Source organism: Mobula birostris, chromosome 26 (assembly GCF_030028105.1).
Source record: "Mobula birostris isolate sMobBir1 chromosome 26, sMobBir1.hap1, whole genome shotgun sequence".
Classification (NCBI taxonomy): domain Eukaryota; kingdom Metazoa; phylum Chordata; class Chondrichthyes; order Myliobatiformes; family Myliobatidae; genus Mobula; species Mobula birostris.
The window spans coordinates 2,095,858-2,116,916 of NC_092395.1; the positions used below are offsets into that span (position 1 = coordinate 2,095,858).

A 21,059-nucleotide genomic window follows, 5' to 3' on the forward strand; every position below is an offset into this window, starting at 1 on the left:
TGACCTGCTGGACCATCTCTGTCGGCAACAGAGTCAACCATGTTTCATTGGGTCTGCAAGCATACACAAGGTAGGAAAAGCACATTTTCTTCTCCATAGCGTATTAGGAATTTACACATTATGGTAAAGTAGTTGGCAACTTGAATAAAAATGGATAGGCAAGTCTGCAAGTTACAATAATTTGAGAATCACTCCTAAGGAAAGCACTAATTTGACTTTAAACTACTTCCATTTTAATCTCAATGTTGACTAAACTGTTACAGAGGCAACAATGGCTAAGATTAGAGATTTCACTACAGCACCTGGCTAGCTGCAAAGTTGCTCATGTGACAATGTATCTGTCCAGTCAGTATAACACCAGATATAACCATTTGAGACTTCATAATTTGTCAACAGTATTTTAAGATTCCATAAATATATAGCAATCTGAACTAAAAAACTGAACAATTGGTGAGCAGCTTGGATTTCACAGTCATTTTTTTGCAGTCTATTACTATTGGTTTACATTGTGCTCGTTCAATTAGATGTTTTATTAATGACTGTTTCAGCAGTGCAACCCAGAATAAAAATGACCACTGTCTCGATTAAACAGTTCAGTACTGAAGAAGTTAGCTTAATTCCCTAGTGAAAACACCAGAAAACATAAAGACTACAGAAAGCAAACGGTCAGCACCCAAGGCTCATGGGGGAGTGGGGGGCTGTTGGGGGGCGGGTTTATAATGCTGTAGCTGTTGGCAAATCTTTGCAGTAAATAACACAACTATGGATAACGAATGGAGGTAATTTATACCCTTCACAAAGTCCATTATTGAAACACTTACAAAATTTGATGAAGTTTTTCTTTGTGAACAAGTTAATAGCTAAGCAGCACTTTCATTATATAGGTATGCTGTCAACCGTATACTGGGGCAAGATTTCTTTGAGCAGTCAGCTCTTGTTCGGATGATGGAAAAGCCCAAGAAGTCACAAAGGAAGTGGGCACTAGCATAGCTTGTCGCCTGTGCGTTAATCTACAGTTATGCTGTATGAAGGCAACATTTGACAATGAAGGCTGGAATGATAGAGTCTATAAGTCTAGCAATGTGAATACATCCTGGTGACAGCGGCTTGTTGGATGACAAACCTATGAGATGATTGTTATAGATCAGACTTACGATGATGCAAGTGAAGTTTCTTTGTTCACATCATTAGCTGGCTAACTTTATTTTTCAATCTTCTTTTTAATGAATAGAAAGTGTCATGATTTGGTCCACACTGCTCTGAAAAACACTTTCTTCTGATGAATCTCTTCATGAAGATCAATGTCCTTGGCAAGTTTTACAACACATTTGCCTGAAGTATGGCCTAACACAGAATTTAAACTTTAGCACCAGTGGGCAGTAGGCCACTTTATTCACATCCTTGCATTCTGTAGGAGGAAAGTAAATTGTGATCAAACTTGGTGACAAGAGTTAGTTTGATTGAAAAGAAACACAGCAAAGATTATATTATTACTCTACCATTCTCTTTCATACAGAACACGAGTGGCTCATTTATATAAACTTGACATTGTGTGAACTATGTATTAAGATACTGGCAGAGCTGATGTTATGGATAGTAAAGAAAGCTCTCTAAGGTTCAGCATTTAGAAAGTTGGGGGGAGCATTGACAAATGGAATTTAATCTTGACAAGTGTGAAATTATACCTTTTGGGAACCTCAGTGGTAAGAAGCCTGCTTGCATTTACCCTGTCTATATCACACTTCATGTTGTATATCTCTATCAAATCTCCCTTCATTCTCCTACAATTTAGGGAATAAATACTTAACCTACTCAACCTTTCTCTATAACTCAGTGACATCTTTGTAGATTTTTTCTGCACTCTTTCAATCTTATTGATATCACTCCCATAGGTGAGTAACCAGAACTGCACACAATACTCCAGCTTAGGCCTCAGCAACGTCTTATATACTTCAACATAACATTTCAACTTCTTCAATCAATGTTGATATAGATGACAAACAACAATAGACCCAGCACTGATCTCTGTGGCACACCAACAGTCACAGGCCTCCAGTCAGAGGCAACAAACTGCTACTACTTTCTGCCTTTCTCCATAAAGCTGGTGTAGAATCCATTTTACAACCTCATCCAGGAGGGAAATAAACAGTCGATTTTTTGTGCCGTGACCCTTCACCAGGACTGGGTTGAATCGTCATTGTTTATTTCCCTACATAAATGCTGTCTGACTTGCTAATTTCCTCCAGCATTTTGTGTGTGTTGCAACTAACTTTTATACTTAAAATATTTAGTTAACAAACCAAACTGTCATGTGAATAGAAACTTAAGCAAAATAAATAAATAAATTAAAACTAGATAAAGGTAGCAGGGAACTCCAGCTGAGACATGTGTGAATGCATGGCAATCAGTGAGATTTATAGCAGCCATATTTGCAGAAAGTGTCTTTCTAATTTAATTTAATTGTTTTAAATGTATTTGTCTGTGCATGCATGCATGTGTGTGTGTATTTATACACACACACTTTTTGCTTTTCATAAAATGCTTTGAAAATATATTTAAGAATTCATAATTTTAATGATTTACATCATAATTATTTGTTTAAAATTTTAAATGTTTCTAAATACCAGTTTTTAGTTTGACATGAAATTCAATGTCAGCTTTGGTAGAATGTTGAGCTTTGGCACCACTTATGCAGGCACTAAGCTTTATTTGGATCTCAGCAGCTGAGGAGGATGCAGAAAGCTACTGAGATAGGCCCTCCATATCCAGCCCAGGTAAGAGTAGATATTCTCAACAGTAGGTCTCTGGCATAATATGCCCCATTAGCTCTGTCCTCCTTCTACAAATAACCTGGCCTGATGAGCATTCACCGTATTTTCTATTGATATTGCAGGGAAGCTACTTATAATCTTTACTGTGTTCTGCAGAACATTTAGCTTAGATTTTCCAGTATTATCATTATAATGATAGATTCTAACCAGGAAACAGAATTAAAGATGTAGAGTTATACCTTCTGGATTCTCAGTCGGAAGAGCTTCACATCTGCTCTCACACTGCTGCATGGCTGTGGGTTTAAAGGACTCTGGACATTCCATGGATGGCTGACCAATGTATGTCAAGCACTGAACTGTCCTCATCTGCTGGCCCAGACCACATTGAACAGAACACTGAGGAGAGACAAGATACAGATATTAACCCAAGCTAGTTGGGAAAAGGATGCCCCTCCTCCTTCCTTCTCTCCCAAGGTCCACTTTCCTCTCCTATCAGATCCTTTCTTCTCCAGCCCTTTGCCGTTTCCACTGATCACCTCCACTCCCCCACCCACCTGGCTTCATCTATCACTTCCTAGCTTGTCCTCCGTCCCTTCCCCCTTCCTTTCCAGTCCTGATGAAGGGTCTCAGCGGGAAGCATTGACTGTTTATTTCTCTCCCCAGGTGCTGCCTGACTGCTGAGTTCCTAAAGCATTTTGTGTGTATTGTTCATAGTTAGTAGTTACTGCCCATTATGCTGCTGGGCAGCTCCATCTCTGCCTGTCCTTGGCGATCTTCTCTATTGTGCTCCAAGTATGGTTCAGGGTCCTACAGTGTGGCACCAAGTTGTCTTTGGTCTCCCATGTTTCCCCTGTCCTTCAGGGGTCAAATGCTGTCTTGATGATGGTGTTGGTCTCTCTTCTCATCATGTGCTCTATCCATTGCCAATGTTTCCTCATGATGATTATGGCCATGTCCTCTTGGTGACACTGAAAGAGTAGGGTACGGTTGGAGATCTTCCTTGGCCAGAATATACGGAGACTCATGGTATGGAATGATGACAGATTGGCAAGGTTGTTCTTTGTCATGCGCCAGCATTCTGACCTGTACAAGAGTGTGGACAGAACATAGGTCTGGTACAGCTTCATCTTGGTTGACACTTTGATCCCCATATGTTCCTCATTGATCTGAAGACATTACTAGATTTGCTGAGTCTGCATTGGATGTCATCTTTGGTCCACCATCCTGCTGAATGAAGATCTGGTAGACACGGCCTCTATTTCTCCTGAAGCCAGCTTGCTCTTTCCTCAAGCACATAGTAACAGCAACTGTAATCAGTTGGACAACGACTTTGGCAAGAATCTTGCTGGACACTGACAAAAATGTGATGCTATGCCAGTTGTTGCAATCACTTAGTGCTCCTTTCTTTGGGATCCTAACAATAACTTCCTTTGCCAGTCCTTGGATACGTGTCCTCATTCCCATATTATAGTAAACAGTGGTTGCAGGATGGCTGCAGCAAATTTTGGTTCAGCTTTGAACAGTTTGGCGTTCAAATTGTCATGTCCTGGAGCTCTGCTATTCTTTAATAATTTAATCACAGAACCAATCTCTTCTTTCTTGGGTGGATCTGCGTTGATGTCGAGGTCCCCTGCTCCCTCTTGTATATTAGGTTCTTCATTTGGTGGTGGTCTATTCAGTAATTCTCCGAAATATTCTATTGATCTTGCATCTGCCCTTTCACAGTTGGCGAAAGCAGATCATTCTTATCTCTCACAGGAACACTGGATCTGGCCTGGAACCTTCCACATCCCAAATCTGAAACTTGTATATATTTCTTTGATCACCTTGATTGGCTGCTGTTTCGGCCTCCTCTGCAAAGTCTTCCATGTAGACTTTCCTACCCTTTCTTACAAGTCTCTTCACTTCCTCATTAGCTTCAGTATATGCCAGTTGAAGTTCCTCCCCAACTCATGTTGACTTTGCATCTAAAAATTTCTTCTTAATTTTTGGCCTTTCTTCTAAGGCTGTCCATGTTTCCTGCTATATTGTTCAGTAGCCTCATATATGTGGATGTAAGCAGTCAGGAAGTGTCCGATTGGTGGTTATATAATGTACTACAAATTAATACAGAGTGCAGTGAGGCACACTCTATAACAAAGATGAATGACATTTTATATTCTTGGTGAGATTGGTTAACTGTTGAATATCCCATGAGAATTACCTGTTTTTAAAACCAGTGAGCATAAATAACCTTAGCTTAATACCTCAACCTACAAAGCTAAAGTTACAAGAAGTTGCACCATCAAAGCTTAGCCTGGTTGGTTTCTGTTTGTGGTTTCATTAATTTCATAATTCATAATTTATTAACATTATTTATGTAAATGAAACAATTTTTAGTTTGATATTAATTAAATATCAACCTTAACTATTGATAAATATTAATCAGTTTGATTTTTTTTAGTTTGATATTAAATTTAGTTATTGCGTTGACAAAACAGATCATTTCTACAATCCTATATCGAGAGGTGAATGAGCCGAGCTTGAGCTGATAATGCTGTGAGGAGACAGTGGGTAGATTGTGCACCCAGAACGGTGTGGGCTCCAATTGATCATAGTAGTTGGAACTGTTTGACATTTTAAAAACTAATTTCTAGAGAGGTTGCTCAGATAATGCATTTCAGGCAGGGGGAAGGCTACAGATGAGAACACACAGACTGCCTGGGAAGGGGCTCTTTGACCTCTTGGCTCTTCAATATTTTTCAAAAATGTAAAATTTTAAAATTTGCCACAACTCATCTGGCGAGACCATGGACTCTTCAGAACACTGCCACTGGGTCGGGTAGTTTAAGTCTCCTGAATCACTGAGTTAAATGGCCACACATCTTTGGGTTGACGATCAAGAGCATTGGGGCAGGATTCAGAATGGATTTCTAACAGCCTTATATGGGCCTGGAAAGAGGGATCAATAAGGCAGCAGTTTTTAGTCATCTTGAACATCATGCACATGCAACAAGGAACTAAATAATTGGTCCATAATGTAACTGGAGAACAGGACTTTGTGTGTGACAGGTTTTCGTACTGAAATTCTTGATTAACTAGAATTCCTTGGAAAGGAATGCTAACATGGACAACACGTTATAATATAATCTCAAGATGATGTCTTGTTGAGTAGATTTTTCAAACTGAATATATATTTATCTCTTCTTGCGTGGTTATTTAAACATTAATATGAATTAGAACTCAACATTTAATTTGACACGCAAATCAAAGCTCACATTAAGAGAAATTCACCTGGACAGCCAAAAGAAACAACTTATAAAAGCTGTAACATGAACTAAGATGTTGCAGACAAATGGGAAAAATTAAGAAAACTAAGGGATGTAAAAATATAATGAAAACTAAATTTGAAGTACATATGATTCCCATGACAGCACCCACGTAATCTCAATACTTTTTGTCTCCATTGCTATTTTTAATTGATATCTGATCTACTGAAATTTTGAATGTTTATCTAATTTATAACTGGTCCTATCACACTTCTCTGGAAGATACAACAAGCACACATCATTGTACTGATTACCGGGCTCCATTCGCCTGCTACCCAGCGAGGTGGTGGACAGCGCTGTAGAGTACACCGCATTCGGATGGGAGGTTTGGCGTGCACAGGGCAACGTGAAGCTGGATACGTCACAGTGAAATCACTGCTTTTACAAAGTACAATGCGGTGGCGGAAACCTATTCCACAGCTTGGTGTACACTGTTAAAAAAGAAAAAAGACATGAACATTTAAAAACATGCTGCACATTTGCATATTTTTTCTGTTTGTTGGATGCAATTATCAAGAGAAAAATATCATTATTTCACTGCACTGTTTTGGACACATTTATTTGTTTCATGAATGCTCTTATGACTTTAAAATCGAAGTCTAGTTTAAATAGATACTTTATTGATCCCAAAGGAAATTACAGAGTCACAGTAGCATTACAAGTGCACTGATATACAAATATTAGAAGTAAGAAAGAATAAAAATAAAGTTACCTTTAAAATGATGTACAAGATTTACAAGATATCCAATTTCACACTGATAAGATGGTAGTGCAAGAACTACCGTAATATTATACGCAAGGGGTGCACATTCACAGTACTCAGATAAGAAGTGATGGCACTATTGCACAGGAAGTCCACAATAGCAGGATGTGGTAAACAACTTAAACAGAGCTCTGGTAAACAAAGGTTAATAATAGCCTAACAGGAGGGGGTCATCACTTCCCCAGCTATAGGTAGAAGCTAGTGGCCGAGGATAAGAATGACCTCATATAGTGCTCTTTGGAGCAGCGCAATGTTCTCAGTCTATTACTAAAAGCGCTCCTCTGATCAGCCAAGGTGGCATGCAGAGGGTGAGAAACATTGTCCAGAATTGCCAGGCTTTTCCAAAGGATCCTTTGTTCTACCACAGCCTCCAGTGTGTCCAGTTTGACTCCTATAACAGAGCCAGCTTTTCTAATCGGTTAATTGAGCCTGTTGGTATCACCCGTGTTGATGACATTGCCTCTGCACACCACATAGAAGATTGTACTTACTTTTATATGCAAAAATGCAATGAAAAACTTATTTTCAGTAACATCCCAGGTACATAGTATTAGACCAGCAGCATTCACAAGAACAAATTAAACATAAATTATACACTATTTTTGAAAGAAATAATACAATTAGAAGAAAAAGTCAGTTTTATGCAAGGTGATAAAAATATCCCAAGTTTTGGGTAAGCAGAAATGGCGTGCTCTAGGCAGTGATTTATGTCAGGTGTAGAGGATCAGGAACTTTAGATTCCCCAGTGCTATTATTTCAGAGAATCCATCTTGGGTCCAGCATGTTTGCAAAGATTCAGCATGTCATCAAAAAGTTTGAGAAACTTCTATAAATGTGCAGTGGAAAATATATTGACTGGTTGCATCATGGCCTGGTATGGAAACACCAACACCTTTGAATGGAAAATCCCGCAAAAAGTAGTAAATATGGTCCAGTCCATCACGGGTAAAGCCCTCGCCACCACTGAGCACATCTACATGGAGTGCTATTGTAGGTAAGCAGCATCCATCATCAAGGATCCCCACCATCCATGCCATACTCTCTTCTCACTGCTGCCATCAGGAATAAGGTGCAGGAGCCTCAGGACCCACACCACCAGGTTCAGGAAGTTCTTACCTCTCAACCATCAGGTCCTTGAACCAGTGGGGATAACTTTGGGCTCACACCCCCACTAAACTATTCCCACAGCCTATGAACTCATTTTCAAAGACTCTTCATCTCATGTTCTCAATGTTTATTGTTTAGTTACAATTATCATTATTTCTTTTTTTCTTGCTCGCCATTTGTACTGACCTGGCTTGTGTATCTAGACAGTTAGGATGAAACATCCATGGATAACCCTGACCAGCGGAGGCCTATGGGGGGCAATTAGATTGTTTTGCTGAATTTTTTTGGGTCAGTCTGTAGCAAAGCACCATTGTTTCAAGTAAAAGGGTGATCAGCAATATTATAACTGGACAGTAATTAATTTTGACACTTTTTGATTGCAACTTGAGAATAAATCCACCTAAATACCAGAATTCAGAAGATGAAAGGAGAATGTCAGAGAGTCCTACAGCATGGAAAGAGGTCCTTTGGTCCAACTGTCCATGCTGACCAAGATTCCTATCTATAATAGTCTCACTTGCCTGTGTTTGGTCCATATTTCTCTAAACCAGGGATTCCCAACCTTGGGTCCATGGACCCCTCGGTTAATGATAGAGTCTGTGGCATAAAAAAGGTTGGGAAACCCTACAAACCTTTCCTAACTATGTTCATATCCAAGTGCCATTTAAATATTGCTAATGTATCTGCCTCAACCACTTCCTCTGGCAGTTCATTCCATATACAGACCGCCCTCTGGATGAAAAGGTTGTCCATCAAGTTTCTATTAAATTATGGTCTTATGGTCTAAATCTTTCCCATCTCTCCTTAAACCTATGCCCTCTAGTTCCTGATTTCCAAACTCTGGATAAAAAGACTGTTTGCACTGACCCTCTCTATACCCCTCAAGTTTCATAAACCTCTACATGATCATTCCATTCTCTTAGGCAACAATGAGAAAAGCTCCAACCTGCTCAACCTCTCTCCACTGACTTCATCTAGTCCTGGCAATATCCTCATAAATCTCCTCTGCAGTCTTTCCAGCTCAATGACATCTTTTCTGTAGCAAGGTGACTGAAGCTGAACATGGTCTTCCAAATGCAATGTCACCAATATCTTGTACAAATCTACAACTCCACAACTTCATAAATTTGACTGAAGTGACCAAAATACAGCAAAATTTGTAATGAAAAATGGGGCAGAAACAATTCAGTTTGAATTGGAAATAGGTTTTAGGGGTGAAATAGTTTACTCAAGTTCCTTTTATGGAAATAGAAGTGGAAGGAACTGCAGAATAAGTGGGAAATTGGCAAGTGGTCAGAAAAAGGGTGGATGATATTTCCTGAAGAAATATTACAAGGGATCTATGAAATGTATTTGAGCAGCTAAGGAAAGAGCAGGGAGTTTGAGGCGTAAAGCCCATGCTGACCACAGCATCCTCCCTGGTAGTCCCAATTGCCTGCATTTGGTCCATAGCTCTCCAAGCCTCTCCCTTCTATGTACCTATCCAAGTACCTCTTAAATGTTCCAGTTGCATCCATTTCAACCACTTCCTCTGGTACTTCATTCCAGGTACTCACTATCCTCAATGGAAAGATTTATTTCTCAGATCTCTTTTAAATCCCTTCCCTTTATCTTCTATCAGTGCCCTTTAGTTTTGGACTCCTCGAACCTGGGGAAAAGACAATGACCTATCCACTTTATCCCAGTGGCCACACATTTTAATTCCACATCCTATTCCCATTCTGACATGTCTATCCACGGCCTCCTCTACTGTAAAAATGAAGCCACACTCAGGTTGGAGGAACAACACCTTATATTCCGTCTGGGTAGCCTCCAACCTGATGGCATGAACATTGACTTCTCTAACTTCCGCTAATGCCCCACCTCCCCCTCGTACCCCATCCGTTATTTATTTATATACACACATTCTTTCTCTCACTCTCCTTTTTCTCCCTCTGTCCCTCTGACTATACCCCTTGTCCATCCTCTGAGTTTCCCCCCCTCCCCTTTTTCCTTCTCCCTGGGCCTCCTGTCCCATGATCCTCTCATATCCCTTTTGCCAATCACCTGTCCAGCTCTTGGCTCCATCCCTCCCCCTCCTGTCTTCTCCTGTCATTTTGGATCTCCCCCTCCCCCTCCCACTCCCACTTTCAAATCTCTTACTAGCTCTTCCTTCAGTTAGTCCTGACGAAGGGTCTCGGCCCAAAACGTCGACTGTACCTCTTCCTAGAGATGCTGCCTGGCCTGCTGCGTTCACTAGCAACTTTGATGTGTGCTGCTTGAATTTTCAGCATCTGCAGAATTCCTCCTGTTATCCACATCCTTCCTGATTTTATAAACACTATGAGGTTACCCCCTCATTCTCCTGTGCTCCAGGGAATCAAGATGTCTTCCGCGCTCTCTGCAGCTTGACGATGTCTTTTCTGTGACAGAGTGACCAAAACCATACACAATACTCACAAATGCGATGCACCTAACAACTTGTTAATATGAACATAATGTCCCTACCCCTAAACTCGATGCCCAAGACTAATGAAGGTGAGCATGCTAAAAGCCTTCTTCAAAACCCTGTCTGCTCTTGCAGCTAGATTTAGCGAAATGTGCATGTGTAGGTACATGGATGAAAGTAAAATGGAGAGCTACATGAGAGTGAAGAGTTGGAATAATCTTGGAGTAGGTTAAAAAGTGGGAACAATATCATGGGCCTCTTCTGTGCTGTATGCTCTATGTTCTAAATGCTTTATAGCCATTCAGGCAATTCAACCCAATCTCAGACTGCTGACTTGTGGAGTCAAATATCATTTATGAGTGCGATCAACCCAAAATATCTTCAAGATGATTTCTCAATACAGCAAACGGATCATGTGCACATTGTGGGGCAGGGAATGAAGCAGAAAACATGCTTTACACTTCAAATTGTTGAGATCGCATCACAGTTCCATCACTTCTGATGTTTGGGACTTATATTCTAAAATTACTTCCCTTGATTTTCAATTAAATACCATTGTGCTTCACCTGAGTATTTCATTAACTTCACAAATATACTTCTATTTGGATACTTAACATTCAATTGGAATAAAGCACACATTACCTCAGACCAATCGAGAGGAACCCATTCAGGTGGACAGGTGTGGTTATTGCAACTTTCCTTTATTGTGGGGCGTTCTTTTGTACAGTAACTATCATCCAGTACTTTTTCCTCAGAGGCACTGACTTTTTGGATGCACATGACATCTCGAGTACGAAGTCCACCATTGCAGGACCTACTACACTCAGACCAGTCACCTACAATCCAGCTGGAAAAGTGTGAAACAAATTATTTTGTTATTGATCCATACATCCTGACAAGTGACTAAAAATGGAAAATTGTTCTAAATGCTTAACAGGTCAGGCAGCATCTGTGGGCAAAGAGTTTCAGGTCAATGACCTTTGATTGGAACATATAAATTCTTATGAAAACTTGACATAGATGCTATCTGACCAGCTGAAAATTTACACCACTTTCTTCAGTATTTTGCTTTCAAACAAATCACAGATTTTTTTCATTGTCTGACACTCCTGTTATCTGGCTTCAATGAATGATTGGTTGGCATAAATAATATTCTCTGTCTGGGAATCTATTGGCAGTTGGCAGAGCACAGCACATTATGAAGTACTGGCTGTACATTCTACTTCACTGCTGAAATTCAGTTCCATTTAAATCACTGGATCTAAATTTCAGGAACAGAATACAGGATGCAGCTGAGAATGGAGTTTGAGGCAATGATTTTTACAGAAGCATTGCTTTCAGTGGCTAAACGTGAAGCCATAACTTGTGCGTTCTAGGTGAGGTCTAAGACTTGGTGGTACGGTCTCACTGTAGATGGAGGAAGTTACAAAGAATGGTGCATTGAATACGGAGGCTCAGAGTGGTAGGTAAGGACAAGGGGAACCCTATCCTTGTTATGGTGCTGGGAGGATGGAGTAAAGATAGATGTGTGGGATTAGCCAGCCTATATTTCTGCTTCTGCAACATTTGGTTTCTGGGTAGCCAGACACCTCTGGAGAATGTTAATAACTAGTGAAAATTTAAGACATGACTTTAACCAATGTTGGATCAGACTGTTTAATTCTTAGATTAGACTGTTTAATTGTCATTTTCTTTGCAGGTTAATAATTAATTATCTGTTTGTGTTTTATATAATTACTTATATACATGTAACTGTTTTGTATGCTTCCTAGTAGCCAGGGTATGTATATACAGTTGTTCAGTGTGCCCCCTAATGGTTACATTTGTATGAATCTAGAAAGCTCTGGAAGCTTCTCTGGTACTGCATTATTTGAATAGGGGCTTCCTGATCGGCTGACTCACTTACAAATTTGAATGGAATCTTCCTTTTCTATGGGTATAAAAACCACTGACCATGCAGCGGCACTATCTTTTGCCTCTCCTTCTCTTCATTTACTAGACCTCTATCACTGTCCAATATCAACTTTCTTTGTTCTGTTAACATTTAATAAAACAATCCTGAAGCAACAAGTTTTGTGCCTCTTTCCTGACTTCCAGAAGAACCTTACATAAAAAACATCAGAATCCAACACTAAGAGCAGGAATGGCACAGGCAGGCAACACTGAAATCTTTCTCCATAATAGTGAGACACCCAGGAAATTTCAACATACAAGTCAGATCTTTTGTTACTGGACAGCTGCCAGCATGAATAAGGGGAAAAAAAACAGCCTATAGTGGCAACAGGAAAGAAATGCTGGGAGAGGCAGTGAATGAGACAATAGGAATGGTACTGAGTCATAATCCAGTCTTAATCTGTTTGTAAAACAGCAGTAACTGAATCAAAGAAATCACTGCCACGTCCCCAAAGACAATTCAGGATGTTTGATGAATACAATTCTTGCTGGTGACACCCACATCCTATAAATACATCAATAATGAAGGATGAATTTGGAAGATTCTCAATGTGGGCATAAGGAACCTGAATAGGGAGAGCTCAGTGGAATGAACAAAATGCTGGAGGAACTCAATGGGCCAGGCAGCATCTGTGAGGGAAATGGACAGTTGATGTTTCGGGTTGAGACCCTTCATTTTAGTCTAAATCAGGGTTTTCTCAATGTGGAGTCTATGGATCCCTTGCTTAATGATATTGGTCTATGGCATAAAAAAAAAGGTTAGGAACCCCTGGTCTAGATGAAGGGTCTCAACCCAAAATGTCAACCGTTCATTTCCTTCCACAGATACTGCTTGACCCGCTGAGTTCCTCCAATAAATTATTTGCTGTTTCAGAGGAAGACTGGCTTCAATTGCACTTCGAAGCCCATTGAAACACTCCTGGTCCACCTTGCCTCACAGAGCGGAATAAAACATTCTAAGCACAAACGCCTTCAGCCCAAGATCACCTTCCAATGGTCAGGACCTGACGGTGTGCAGTCTAACAAATGTAACGAGTGATTTTCTTGTAATTACAAGAAACTTGATTGCTGCAACACCTTCTATATTTGGACCTTTCATCAAAGTGCAACCATTGGTTTCATCTATACACCAAAATAATATCTCTAACTTCAGACCAAGTAGAACATGTAAACGTTGGTCTGGGGAACTGTGTATACCAGGGATTAATCTTAACTATACAGTGGCTTGGTTTCTGCTCAAAAAGTAGATAGAAACATAAACATAGAAACATAGAAAATAGGTGCAGGAGTAGGCCATTCGGCCCTTCGAGCTTGCACCGCTCGAAGTATGATCATGGCTGATCATCCAACTCAGAACCCTGCACCAGCCTTCCCTCCATACCCCCTGATCCCTTTAGCCACAAGGGCCAAATCTAACTCCCTCTTAAATATAGCCAATGAACTGGCCTCAACTGTTTCCTGTGGCAGAGAATTCCACAGATTCACCACTCTCTGTGTGAAGAAGTTTTTCCTAATCTCGGTCCTAAAAGGCTTCCCCTTTATCCTCAAACTGTGACCCATTGTTCTGGACTTCCCCAACATCGGGAACAATCTTCCTGCATCTAGCCTGTCCAATCCCTTTAGGATTTTATACATTTCAATTAGATCCCCCCTCAATCTTCTAAATTCCAACGAGTATAAGCCTAGTTCATCCAGTCTTTCATCATATGAAAGTCCTGCCATCCCAGGAATCAATCTGGTGAACCTTCTTTGTACTCCCTCTATCGCAAGGATGTCTTTCCTCAGATTAGGGGACCAAAACTGCACACAATACTCCAGGTGTGGTCTCACCAAGGCCTTGTACAACTGCAGTAGTACCTCCCTGCTCCTGTACTCGAATCCTCTTGCTATAAATGCCAGCATACCATTCGCCTTTTTCACTGCCTGCTGTACCTGCATGCCCACTTTCAATGACTGGTGTATAATGACACCCAGGTCTCGTTGCACCTCCCCTTTTCCTAATCGGCCACCGTTCAGATAATAATCTATTTTCCTGTTTTTGCCACCAAAGTGGATAACTTCACATTTATCCCCATTAAATTGCACCTGCCATGAATTTGCCCACTCACCTAACCTATCCAGGTCACCCCGCATCCTCTTAGCATCCTCCTCGCAGCTAAAACTGCCGCCCAGCTTCGTGTCATCCACAAACTTGGAGATGCTGCATTTAATTCCCTCATCCAAGTCATTAATATATATTGTAAACAACTGGGGTCCCAGCACTGAGCCTTGCGGTACCCCACTAGTCACTGCCTGCCATTCTGAAAAGGTCCCAGTTATTCCCACTCTTTGCTTCCTGTCTGCCAACCAATTCTCTATCCACATCAATACCTTACCCCCAATACCGTGTGCTTTAAGTTTGCACACTAATCTCCTGTATGGGACCTTGTCAAAAGCCTTTTGAAAATCCAAATATACCACATCCACTGGTTCTCCCCTATCCACTCTACTAGTTACATCCTCAAAAAATTCTATGAGATTCGTCAGACATGATTTTCCTTTCACAAATCCATGCTGACTTGGTCCGATGATTTCACCGCTTTCCAAATGTGCTGTTATCACATCTTTGATAACTGACTCCAGCAGTTTCCCCACCACCGATGTTAGGCTAACCGGTCTATAATTCCCTGGTTTCTCTCTCCCTCCTTTTTTAAAAAGTGGGGTTACATTAGCCACCCTCCAATCCTCAGGAACAAGTCCAGAATCTAAAGAGTTTTGAAAAATTATCACTAATGCATCCACTATTTCTTGGGCTACTTCCTTAAGCACTCTGGGATGCAGACCATCTGGCCCTGGGGATTTATCTGCCTTTAATCCCTTCAATTTACCTAACACCACTTCCCTACTAACATGTATTTCACTCAGTTCCTCAATCTCACGGGACCCTCTGTCCCCTACTATTTCCGGAAGATTATTTATGTCCTCCTTAGTGAAGACAGAACCAAAGTAATTATTCAATTGGTCTGCCATGTCCTTGCTGCCCATAATCAATTCACCTGTTTCTGTCTATAGGGGACCTACATTTGTCTTAACCAATCTTTTTCTTTTCATATATCTATAAAAGCTTTTACAGTCAGTTTTTAAGTTCCCTGCCAGTTTTCTCTCATAGTCTTTTTTCCCCTTCCTAATTAAGCCCTTTGTCCTCCTCTGCTGAACTCTGAATTTCTCCCATCCTCAGGTGAGCCACTTTTTCTGGCTAATTTGTATGCTCCTTCTTTGGAATTGATACTATCCCTAATTTCTCTTGTCAGCCACGGGTGCACTACCTTCCTTGATTTATTCTTTTGCCAAACTGGGATGAACAATTGTTGTAGTTCATCCATGTGATCTTTAAATGCTTGCCATTGCATATCCACCGTCAACCCTTTAAGTGTTATTTGCCAGTCTATCTTAGCTAATTCACGTCTCGTACCTTCAAAGTTACCCTTCTTTAAGTTCAGAACCTTTGTTTCTGAATTAACTATGTCACTCTCCACCTTAATGAAGAATTCCACCATATTATGGTCACTCTTACCCAAGGGGCCTCTCACGACAAGATTGCTAATTAACCCTTCCTCATTGCTCAACACCCAGTCTAGAATAGCCTGCTCTCTAGTTGGTTCCTCGACATGTTGGTTCAAAAAACCATCCCGCATACATTCCAAGAAATCCTCTTCCTCAGCACCCTTACCAATTTGGTTCACCCAATCTACATGTAGATTGAAGTCACCCATTATAACTGCTGTTCCTTTATTGCACACATTTCTAATTTCCTGTTTAATACCATCCCCAACCTCACTACTACTGTTAGGTGGCCTGTACACAACTCCCACCAGCATTTTCTGCCCCTTAGTGTTATGCAGCTCTACCCATATCGATTCCACATCTTCCCGGCTTATGTCCTTCCTTTCTATTGCGTTAATCTCCTCTCTAACCAGCAACGCCACCCCACCTCCTTTTCTTTCATGTCTATCCCTCCTGAATATTGAATATCCCTGAACGTTGAGCTCCCATCCTTGGTCACCCTGGAGCCATGTCTCTGTGATCCCAACTATATCATATTCATTAATAACAATCTGCACTTTTAATTCATCCACCTTGTTACGAATGCTCCTTGCATTGACACACAAAGCCTTCAGGTGCACTTTTACAACTCTCTTAGCCCTTATAGAATTACGTTGAAAAGTGGCCCTTTTTGATGCTTGCCCTGGATTTGTCGGCCTGTCACTTTTACTTTTCACCTTACTACTTTTTGCTTCTACCCTCATTTTACACCCCTCTGTCTCTCTGCACTGGTTCCCATCCCCCTGTTGTTAACTAATCTCCTCTCGCCTAGCCTCTTTAATTTGATTCCCACCCCTCAACCATTCTAGTTTAAAGTCACCTCAGTAGCCCTCGCTAATCTCCCTGCCAGGATATTGGTCCCCCTAGGATTCAAGTGTAACCCGTCCTTTTTGTACAGGTCACGCCTGCGCCAAAAGAGGTCCCAATGATCCAAAAACTTGAATCCCTGCCTCCTGCTCCAATCCCTCAGCCACGCATTTATCCTCCACCTCATCGCATTCCTACTCTCACTGTCGCGTGGCACAGGCAGTAATACCGAGATTACTACCTTTGCGGTCCTTTTTCTCAACTCCCTTCCTAGCTCCCTATATTCTCCTTTCAGGACCTCTTCCCTTTTCCTACCTATGTCATTGTTACCTATATGTACCACGACCTCTGGCTCCTCACCCTCCCACTTCAGGATATCTTGGACACGATCAGAAATATCCCGGACCCTGGCACCAGGGAGGCAAACTACCATCCAGGTCTCTGGACTGCGTCCACAGAATCGCCTATCTGACCCCCTTACTATCGAGTCCCCTATTACAACTGCCCTCCTATTCCTTTCCCTACCCTTCTGAGCTACAGGGCCGGACTCTGTGCCAGAGGCACGGCCACTGTCGCTTCCCCCAGGTAAGCTGTCCTCCCCAACAGTACTCAAACAGGAGTACCTATTGTCAAGAGGCACAGCCACCGGGGTACTCTCTATTACCTGACTCTTCCCCTTCCCCCTCCTAACCGTGACCCACTGGTCTGCCTCCCGTGGCCCTGGTGTGACCACCTGCCTGTAACTCCTTTCTATCAACTCCTCACTCTCCCTGACCAGACGAAGGTCATCGAGCTGCAGCTCCAGTTCCCTAACGCGGTCCCTTAGGAGCTGCATCTCGGCGCACCTGGCGCAGATGTGGACGTCCGGGAGGCTTAGAGACTCCAGGGCCTCCCATATCCGGCACCGAGAACAACAAACTGCCCTCACACTCATACTGCTCCTCTCCTCAAATAACAGCAAAAAATGAATACCAAATCTTCCTCGCCTCGCCTGTTTCCACCTAAGTCCGGTGAGCCGAAGCCCTTAAGCCTTCACTCTGCTCCCGGCTCACTCTGCTGCCCGCAAACTACGCTGCCCGCTGCATGAGGCTCTGTTCCTTTTAAATCTTCCGCACTTCACTGCCCGACGTCACACGCCTGCGCAGTCCCGCCTTTCTGAACGCCGATGGAAAAAAACCTGAAAAATTCAAAAATGTCTTCCTCCGCACTCCCGCTCCAACTCTCAGACTTCCTTCTTCGAATCAAACCCGAAGCAGGATTTCTGCCCTTTTAAATCTTCTGCGCTTCATTGCCCAACGTCACATGCCTGCGCAGTCCCGCCTTTCTGAACACCGATGGGAAAAAACCCAAAAAATTCAAAAATGTCTTCCTCCGCACTCCCGCTCCGACTCTCAGACTTCCTTCTTCGAATTATACTCATTCAGATATGAGTATTTCCATTAACTTTAATTTAAATTAAGTCTAGAAATTCCTTGCAAGAGCTTAAAGAATACTCTGCACCAAGAAAAACTACCTCCCATGAGTCTGGATAAATAGGTGCACTGCAGTTTGCCATACAACAGCTGGTTCTTGAACAGAGCTATTCAGTCCTTCCCTTATAGTCCTGCATGTTTTTCAATCTAGTCTTAATCCAGTTACCTTTGAATGTTAAACACAAGAGATTCTGCTGGAATGATGCTGCAGATCTAGAGCAACACATACAAAATGTTGGAGAACTCAGGTCAGGCAGTATGTATGGAAATGAATGGTCTTGACCTGAAATATCGACTCTTTATTCCTCTCCTTAGATGCTGCCTGATCCAGCATTTCGTGTGTGTTATCTTCGAATGTTATTGCTGCACATGCGTTCACCAACATCAAATATGAATTTCATTCATAACTATTCACTGCATTTGTATTTTGTGTTTAAAGCAGTTGATTAAGAACAAATTTAGTTGAAAACTAAATCTTTGAAGCTTTGCAAGGCTAGTCATAGAATCAATCAGTGATTAGAATGGCCGAAGTACCATGTAAGTAAGCAAGCATTACGGATCGTGATAATTTACTGGTTCTTACTGTTGCATCTTCAGGAGTTATTTCACTTGGTATACTTCCTGTGTTACTTACACTGATGTACATGGCTCTGTATTGCAAGCACGTTGTTTCTCTGGAAGCTTGTTTTCATTGTTACAGTAATGGGTAGAAACAACAGAATTATCATCCAATTTCTTGCACACAATGGGTTGCTCCTGTATACCTATTCAGAAATGATAAAATGTAGTGATCAGTAAACTTGAATGGTACACTATCAGTACTGGAGATCACCTTTTAGAAACCCTCTTGGCCCAGGTCAATGGTTCCTGTAATTTCTACAACGCACACCCTCAACCACTACTACTGTATCATTTCCTGCCAGTCACATTATCTCCAGACTCTCCTGTGCTCAGCCACACTTTTTGGACATATAATCAATCTCTGCATAGTAAGCTATCTTACATAGTGTATGCATATCTTAGTGTGTTTTTTTTGTGCTGCATTGGATCTAGAGTAACAAATGTTTTGTTCTCCTTTACACTTGTGTACTGGAAATGACATTAAACAATCTTGAAACTTAACTCTTCAAAATTTTATTTACAAAATGCTGAAATTAATCTGGAAATTAAAAATTAACAGGGTCATTCAAAATCAAATTGTTTGGTGTGCATGCATTTCCTTTACGTTTATATTGAGTGTTGCGTTGTTTACTGTTACATATTAAATTCAATAAGAAGTAAACAGGGCTTTTACAATCTGATGGTCTAGTCATTTGGTGCATGACAGGACAATGGAGAGAAAGAGTAAATGTGCACAGGCCTGGTATCACTGGGCCATAACAGATTTATATGGATGCTGTCTCGACTAAAAAGCCTTAGTTATGGGGAGAAGTTGGCCACAATGGATCTTTATTCCCTGGAATGTAGAATGAGGATGACCTCATGGAAGCTTCTAAAATCATGAAGGGTATGGATAATTGGAGGGTCAAGGTCTTTACTCCGGGGTTGGGGAGTCCTAAACACAGATACAAGAGGGGAGATAAAGAGACTTGAGAGGTAACATCTCTACACAGAGGGTAGTGAGTACCTGGAATTATCTGTCAGAGGAAGTGGTCGAAGCGGGAGGATACAATTGCAAACATTTAAGAAAAGGGGAGGGTCTTGGAGAGTTATGGGCTATTTGCAGGCATTTTGGACTATCAAATAGAATGCTGAAGTTGGCATGTGCTATTTGGGCTGAAGGGCCTGTTTCTGTTCTGCATTACTCTATGAATCTATGTTATGAGGTGGTGAATGCAATTGCTATAGCTACTTGTTGGTACAATAATACCAACACTGAAGTTAGGCATATTCACCCAATTATGGTCATACATTTGGCATTCCCTATCCAATTGCATCCATCATAATCATGGTTACTGTTGATATGTTGCTACTTCATACCTCCTGCACAGATTGCAGTACACTTGGACCACGGAAAATAGTGCCATGCATAGTTTGTCAGTGAGTCACCAGCACCTGTGAGTATGATGGGTGCATTAAATTTGTAATGAATACCCTGATATTCCTCTTGTACCAGCACCTGAATAAAAAAAAAGAAAAGTAAGGTTAGGTACAAAATGCCACATTCAAATAAATCAATAAATATATTTTAAAGAAATAAATAATTACATTCTGTTATGTTGCCTGATTGTTATGGTGCAAGGAAGATACCTGTGATTGTTCAAATGCATTTTAATGTAAACTCAGGTAATCGTTCATTTGTTATGTGTCATATGACATGGGCAATCACGGTCTTTCCATGACCATGATTGATCTTGGCAAATTTTTCTACAGAAGTGGTTTGCCATTGCCTTCTTCTGGGCAGTATCCTTACAAGACAGGTGACCCTAGCCATTATCAATACTCTTCAGAGATTGGCTGGCTGGTGTCAGTGGTCACATAATCAGGACATGTGATATACACCAGCTGCTCATATGACCATCCACTACCTGCTCCCATGGCTTCACGTAACCCTGATTGGGAGTTGGGGTAGTGGCTAAACAGGTGCTACACCTTTCTCAAGGGTGACCTGCAGGCTAGTGGAAGGAAGGAACACCTTATACCTCCTTTGGCAGAGACCAATCTCCACCCTGATGCTTAGGCAAACCCATTTTAAATTAACCAATGCAACTTTGGGGGCATCTTATTCCAGTTTCCTGACCAAATCCATTATGGGAACTCCACTCTAATCTCCATATATAATAACAATTGTCAAAAACACCACTTCCTGTAAGTGACTACAACATTTAGACAAATGGCTACAAGAACAAACTTGCATTAGAAGTACTT

The 21,059-nt window shown here is 41.3% G+C and overlaps 1 protein-coding gene across 1 annotated transcript in view; it reads right to left on the minus strand.

The window, feature by feature from the left end:
* Window positions 1-520: 520 nt before the first annotated feature.
* Window positions 521-21,059, minus strand: part of LOC140188037 (A disintegrin and metalloproteinase with thrombospondin motifs 6-like) — a 214,837-nt gene continuing 194,298 nt past the window's right edge. The window contains exons 20-25 of the mRNA XM_072243939.1: window positions 20,172-20,310; window positions 18,826-18,955; window positions 11,020-11,224; window positions 6,334-6,510; window positions 3,011-3,167; window positions 521-1,408 (exon numbers count right to left, since the gene is read on the minus strand). Of these exons, the coding sequence (XP_072100040.1) occupies window positions 1,299-1,408; window positions 3,011-3,167; window positions 6,334-6,510; window positions 11,020-11,224; window positions 18,826-18,955; window positions 20,172-20,310 (918 nt within the window). The 3' untranslated portion in view covers window positions 521-1,298. The remainder of the gene's footprint in view (window positions 1,409-3,010; window positions 3,168-6,333; window positions 6,511-11,019; window positions 11,225-18,825; window positions 18,956-20,171; window positions 20,311-21,059) is intronic.